This window comes from Sparus aurata, chromosome 11, assembly GCF_900880675.1.
Source record: "Sparus aurata chromosome 11, fSpaAur1.1, whole genome shotgun sequence".
In the NCBI taxonomy this organism is placed as follows: domain Eukaryota; kingdom Metazoa; phylum Chordata; class Actinopteri; order Spariformes; family Sparidae; genus Sparus; species Sparus aurata.
In genome coordinates this window covers 33,665,660-33,673,052 of record NC_044197.1, presented here as the reverse complement: position 1 = coordinate 33,673,052, position 7,393 = coordinate 33,665,660, and the positions used below count along the sequence as shown (strand labels likewise).

The following is a 7,393-nucleotide window of genomic DNA, read 5'->3' as shown; positions in this document are numbered from 1 at the left end:
CACTATCTCACACTTTCCTGCTGACACTTGTGAAATGTACACACTTTAAATAAAATGGCAAACTAATAAATAAATGAAGTCCAAATAGCTCATAGGAGCAGCAGATTTATTTTTCCAACTGTCATTGACCAGTGTAGCATTTATTAATCAAATACAACATTGAACTACATCAAACTGTGGACCACTTTTTAAAACAACAACATGTATACCAGTCTTAGCAAGAGATAATGGCTAACCAGTGAAGTTTGACTGTCTCAAGAACCATCTGATTAATGATTAAGCTTTGGGTTTCCGCATACCTTTGTCAGGTTTACCAGCAGGGTAGACAAACGTTAAGTTTGAGGAACTTATGCATTGGAGAAACACGGGATATCTATGTGAAGTAAACACATTTTGGAAGATCGGAATCAACATGTATGCCAGTGTGACTACAGGTCTGATTCTTCTTTTACTTTACTTTTATGCTTGTAGGCTCTGCTTTATTTTCTTCGCCAAGGATGTTCTTATGTTTGACGATTGCTTGGTTTGTCAGCAGGATTACACAAAAACTACTGATAGGATTTCCATGAATCTTGGCTGGAAGATGGGTTTCAGCCCAGTATAAATCCCATTTCCTTTTGGTGGAGATCCTGATAAAGGGACAGATCCAGGAATGTTTTCTCACTTTCCTTAACATTGTGAGATGTGAGGGTTTTTTTCAACATTTCACTTAATTAATGCATGGATCTTGATGAAATACCTGTGCCCCCGGGTGGCTGGTATCAATGAGTGAGTACCATTTGATGCAGATCCAAATTAAAATACAGATCTAGTAGATTTTGATATGTTTTATTTGAAAATAACTTAAGCCTGATTAAATGAGAGGGGACTGTTGTGCCTTGACAGGGGTATGCACTCTACTCTACTTTCTAATGCAGTCAGGAGCAGATTTCATGGGCAGATTTCCAGCAGGCCTGTTCAGTGCACAGCTTTTCAATACAGCAGCTGTATTAACAGGAAGCTTTGGATTAGTAAGCGTTTGCTTTTAAGTGAAACTCTCGCCAAAATGCAACCTAGGCTTTTTTTGTGAATGTATGTGAGTCAAACCTTCATGTAAAAGCATAATTATGATGAAAGAGGCACTTTTCATTTTCGGCTCAAACTAATTTTCAATGGGAGTGTATTGGGCACTTTTACGATAGAATCCAAATCTCTATTTTTAAAACACTAAGAAGGCTCAACACAACAAGAAACTTTGCTCGTAGTATCACCAGGGTCTCTACACATGAACACGAGCATTGAGAACATCGATCCGGGTACGGGCCGGGATCGACACGTATGGGCTTTCATGATGACGGCTAGTGGAACAAGCTACTGCTAAGCTGAGTTGTTCAAAAACTTTCTTTTTAGCAAACTCTGTGTACACAAACAATGTTCTCAATGCTCGAGTTCATGTGTAGAGACCCTGGTGATACTACGAGCAAAGTTTAATGTGTCATGTACTCACATCGAAAATAAGTTAACGAAAGATACAGTCAATCTTAAAAGTGCCTCTTTCGTCGTAATTATGCTTTAAGACGAAGGTATGACTCGTGTACATGCACAAAAAAAGCCTAGGTTGCATTTTGGCGAGAGTTTCACTTTAAGGCTGCTTTGGGGACGTTTTATTTTTTATTATGGTGGCCCCTGTGGACATAAGCAGCATGATTTCCAGACCTTGTTTCTAAAGATCTTGATCTGGCTAATACGTACATTTGTGAAAGTGAGTGTAAGAAATAAACAACATATTTTTTATATTATTTACTGTACCACTGAACTACAAAGCAGTTTCTTTTCTCAGACTCTAGGACCCCTCAATTTATCCTCCTGGTGTTGGTTTCTCTCCCCAGTCTGCTGATCTCTCCTCTCCTCTCCTGTTGGTGAATTTGATTTTCATCCTCATCTGCTACTTCCAAACCTCATAGGAAGTTTGTGATCTACTGACAGTTATTTATGTAGCTTCCATGATACAGACCTTTTGGGGCTATGAGCATGTTTACACGGACATTAAGAAACCAATCATTATCTGATTTATTGAGTTACCAGATTATTCAAGTGGTCATGTAAATAGCAGAATGTGAAATACTTTATCAGATAAGAGCTGTTTTTGGCTTGTGAAAAATCAGATAACACACCTAGTTTTTTGCCATATATTCTGTTTTATTCGGTGAATGTATCTGTGCATGAGTAAAAATGTAAAAGAAACCAGTTGCAAGTGGAAGGGTTGTGCATAATGCAAAGAAGACGAGCATTATTTTGCATGTTTTGCAACTTAACAAATCGACAGAGCAGCCCTGACCAGTAGGGACGCTGTGATAAGCGATTATGTTGATGTTTTGAGATGAAGTTTTACATCATGTACTCCAATTAACTGACTGAATCGTGTTAACCCATTATCACATTACTAAAATGCATGTAAACACATCAAATCATTATTATAATCATTATCATAACCTGATTATTCCAAGTTCTTTGATTATTATGGTCATGTATGCCTTAATGCCTTGGTACTTGCATAAGGTAGGAGATGGCAGCATGAGCCAATTGAATTGAGGTCAAGGTTCAAGTTTTTTATTTGTCATCATAAGATAAGATAATCCTTTATTGATCCCAAAGATAGGAAATTCATATATCACAGCAGTACAAAGATTTAAGGACACTCAAAAGGAAATTTAGAAATAAATATAAGAACATTAAATAAAGATGAGAGTAGATTAAAATAGAGACTATAAAAGAGCAGTTAGGTTCAAATGCAGTTTATCAGCAATGGCAATACACATACAGTATCAACAACAAGTATTCAACCTGAACTCATAGCTCAATAGTGTCTCAAGCAAAGTGAGAGTGAAATTAGTAGGAACAACTCAGGGGAGTACAGCATCTATAAGAGATATGATACTGTCAGATATAACAGTGTACAACAAAATATGTTATAGTATGATCATATAAATAGACATGTCTTTAACAGCTCTGGTGACAGTTGCTAATAATAGGATATAAGTGACCCACCACAGTGATTCTGCTTTGTTTGAGGTATTAAAAAAATAATTTTAAATGATCTCAGAATGTTAATGGTCTTTTATTCAGCTTTTGCAAATACAAGACTGTTTTGTGGAACTAATTCAGCCCTTACACATTCATTGTACATTCAACTTCACTGCCGTCACATTTTGGCATTATCTATGGTCTTGTTGAATGACAATTTGTATTTATACATGTTTTTCAAAGAACATTATTAACATTATGAAAATCTTTTCTGTAACTGGAATGCAGGCAGCAGCTCTGCTGGCTTCAGTACCGCAGCACCTCCAAGCAAGGACCTCAGAGTGGAAGTTGCTGACATTGCTGTGGTTGTTATCTACTTTATCATTGTCATGGTGGTTGGAATCTGGGTAAGCCTTGGAAGTGACTCAACTCATTGTGCACTTACCCAGTTATTCTAAATAATCCTAGAAATATAACCATCAATTCAAGTTTAACTAATGGTTCTTTTTGATTCCGTAAATTCCGTTTAAGTATCCTGAAACATTAGTCGGGGAGCTAAAGTCTCAAAAATGGGTTGAACCTGACATGGTGCGCCATACATTTTATTTGTGTTTTTTCTGTTAACTTTGACCCTAAAAACAAATAATTATATATATATATATATATATGTATATATAAATACATACACACACATATATATATATATATATATATATACATATATATATGTATATAAGTATATATATGTATGTATGTATGTATGTATGTATGTATGTATGTATGTATGTATGTATATATATATATATATATATATATATATATATATATATATATATATATATATATATATATATATATATATATATATATATATATATATATATATATATATACACACACACAGCCCTAATATACAGTATATATATATATATCAGAAAAATGTGAAAAAAAAATGTTTTTCCCTCAACTCCTCAGTGGGTTGGTTAGGCTGTCAATAAATGCGTTCCAGATACACATACCACATGACAACATCCACTGAAAAAAGAACTCTTAAAACATCTTTCTACATGATTTTGCATCAATTTAATGCAAAAAAAAAAAAAATGGTGCTTTCTCACTTTTTTCCAATATTTTCATCTTTACTTCACTGGCAATAAATTATTCCTCCAAGTTATGACATCAGTTAATATGCCATTACTTTCACCAAACAGCAGGCACATGCACACATAAGGCCCAAGGGGTGCTTGAGCCCCTGCCCTTTTTGCCTTGTATAATAAAGTGCCCTTTTTTTTGTTTGTTTTTAAACCAATAACTACATTCCTGTTGTGCATAGGGGGGGGAGAGCTGCCTCATCTAGAACGTAGATCCATGCATGTAGATGAGACGTGACAGTGGAGCGACTTGAACCTTTGTGAGTTATAAATCCATTAAAAAAATAAAAAATATAAAAATATAGATCCACTTCCTTATGGGGGGCTAACAAGTCGCCTTCCATTTATTCAATGTGGGATGTGAAAAAACGGCGGTATAAAACCGCCACGCTTATCTACCGTATCTATGTATGCAGGGTTCTCCCCAGAAATTCTTAGTATAGCGGCGCACCGTCTGTCCGGGGGGGGGGGGGTGCGCGACCGCTCGTCAACGTCAGCCCGGGGGGGGAGACACGGACGTACGGACAGCCGGTCATCAACTCCGTCAGCCGGGGGACGGACGGACGCTCATCGCCGTCAGCCGGGAGCTCCTAGCCGTCAACCGGGGGACGGCGGACGGACGGACGGACGGACGGACGCTCGACACTGTCACGCGCGGAGTATAGCGGCGCTGACCGAACGGTATAGCGGCGCAGCGCCGCTGTTCCACCGTCTGGGGAGAACCCTGGTATGTAATATGGTGTTGGTAATCTGAGGGGCCGTCCACACGGGTTAAAACGATCTTTTTTTTCTCCGTCTTCCTCGTCATCGTTTTAAGAATATTTGCGTCCACACGTCTTCACTGAAAAAGACCGAAAACGCTGTAGTTCATATTCCACGCCAATAGGTGGCGCTTGACATTCACCAAAAACGGAGAAGAAGACACGGAGCATGCGCATCAAGCTTGCGCGCTGTAAACAAACAGACAGTAGACGGAGAAACCGAACACAGCCCGTTTTCAAAAAAGTGCGTTTTCAGGCGCTGCGTTTTCAGGATCCGTATGGACGGTCGGCCAAAACGATGCAATACATGTTACGCCGTTTTGACTGGTCATTTTTGTACAAAAGTTGAATAAAATACACAAAATTGTATGCAAATAAATACTATTCATTTTTTGTGCTGAAATCCTCTTTGTGGACAAAGTCATGGACTCTTAGGTCAGTCTGATCAAATTAAATACATTTTTCAGATATAAAACTTTTAAATCGGACAGATTTGACCGGAACACAACAGGGTTAACTCTCTCATTAAAGCCCCTGTACAGACTTTTCATTTAGTGTTGATTTTGGCGGCCCCGCTGGACGAAAGCGGTAGTGTTTTGCCGGAATGAAAACTGCATTTCCCATGAGCTCTAGCGCCCACTGTCGTGAAGACGTTTGTCTGGCCGGGTGTAGATTTGTTTTGGAAACGTCGGAAAGACGACGTGACTTGTTTTGAAAACTTTTTTTTTTTTTTTTTTTTTAGCAGCTATCTGCAGCGTGCATATGTACGAGGTAATGTGTCTATTTGTATTTATACTTAATATAAAATGCCGCCGGTGAAACAAAGTAATGCTGCTGTTGCACTGCAATTTCCCAGCTATATATATTACCCACGGTGCTACAGAGCTAGTGTTACAGCAAAGTCACAGTGATTGTGATGGATGTTTTGTTCTAAGTAAGAAACTGAATCATTTATAATGACAGAGGATATTACCGATGCATCGTTGCAGGTCGGCTGGGCTGATACACACAGCTGAAATGGATGCGTGTTCTAAGACGTTTGTTGTCGTTTTCACGAGTGTAGTATCTAGAGCTAATCTAGTGGTAACGTTAGCCAGCTTTGCTGTAACAACATGAATTCATGTATTGCTGTTACGTCCCGCATTACATTTCATAAATGAAATAAAATTTACAAACCTGTCTAGGAGGAATCGGGCAAATTCTGGATCCGACCCTCCCTTCAAGCCCCGCAACTCTCTCCATCTCTGGAAGGAATCGCCAATGTTTATCCGTGTTTAGCTCTAGCTCGCTCGGATTCCCTCTTGGCCTTTCTTTGGTCTTCGGTTCGAATTCTTTTTCTTTTCTTTGTCTCATTATCAGCCATGACAAAAGTTTTAGCTCGGTTAGCACTGGCTAGCGTAGCAACAAAACAGCTATGCCGTATCCTGAATGTCGTCAGTTCCGGTCTGACTGCCGTAAATCGTTTCGTCAGTGGTCGGACCCGACCAATGCCTTTCAGAGGTATAGAATCAGACTACTTAGAAAAAGCGTATCTTCACGCTGATGGGCTCATTTGCTGTTGTAGGGAACAGAGACACATCAGCAGAAACCAGAGGCTTTTCTATATCCAGTTAAAAACTCCGTACAGGGGCTTTAACAAGCAGTGCTCTTAAACTCTTCTGAAATATGACTGGTACTTAAGGTATTGATATTTGAGTTATTGATCCGGGAAGCTCAAATCTGTGAATATAGCCTATTTCCAACTTTACCGAACTGTTTCTCTCTTTCTCTCTCTCTCTCTCTCTCTCTGAGTGAATGACGGAGTGAGTGCGTTGAGCGGTGTGAGAACTACTGTATCGAGTTGTTTCGATCTATTTCTAATCTCTTTGCTGTCTTTTTTTCTTAATATATGGTTTAGTGTAGTCTTGTTGCTAAGTGTTGGTGTGTTTTTGGGGGGGTTTTAGGGTGTTTTTGTGAGTTTGCCGGTCAGGCTTTGTCTGGCTGGTTGGCGCCTCACACACAATGGTGGTCGGCGGCGGTGATCTCTCCCAGTTGTCGCGGAGACACGGCATCAAGGTGGGTGCCGGGTCTCCGTACACCGTGGAGGAGGTCGCCTTAGCTGTGGGAGAGAGCCTCTCGCATGAACAGCGCCGTGGTCATGTTTCTAGATGAAGTGAGAAAAGTGGAGCAGGTGGTTGAATGTGGAGTTGTTGTCAGAGACACTTTCACTCCGGTGTTTCCACTAGTGAGTCCTGCCAAAAAGATATATGATCTCCAACGCTCCATGGTTTATAAAAAACGAGGATCTGTCCAAAGCACTGTCCCGGTACGGACAGCTGGTGTCCCCCATAAAGATGGTTCCGTTGGGATGCAGATCACAGAAGCTAAAGCACGTCGTGTGTCACAGAAGGTCTGTTTACATGCTGCCAAAAGATGCTACTTCTCACCTGAACCTCACTCTGACTTTTAATATTGAGGGGTTTAATTAGCCTATGTGAT

The 7,393-nt window shown here is 39.6% G+C and overlaps 1 protein-coding gene across 3 annotated transcripts in view; it reads left to right on the top strand.

Annotated features, from left to right (window-relative positions):
- Positions 1–299: 299 nt before the first annotated feature.
- Positions 300–7,393, top strand: part of slc5a9 (solute carrier family 5 member 9) — a 139,277-nt gene continuing 132,183 nt past the window's right edge. The window contains exons 1-3 of one of the 3 annotated variants that reach the window (XM_030433430.1): positions 325–434; positions 1,820–1,894; positions 3,292–3,410. In XM_030433430.1, the coding sequence (XP_030289290.1) occupies positions 350–434; positions 1,820–1,894; positions 3,292–3,410 (279 nt within the window). In that variant the 5' untranslated portion in view covers positions 325–349. Of the gene's footprint in view, positions 435–1,819; positions 1,895–3,291; positions 3,411–7,393 lie in introns of all 3 variants that reach the window. The other 2 variants (XM_030433431.1, XM_030433432.1) reach the window with 2 other exon arrangements.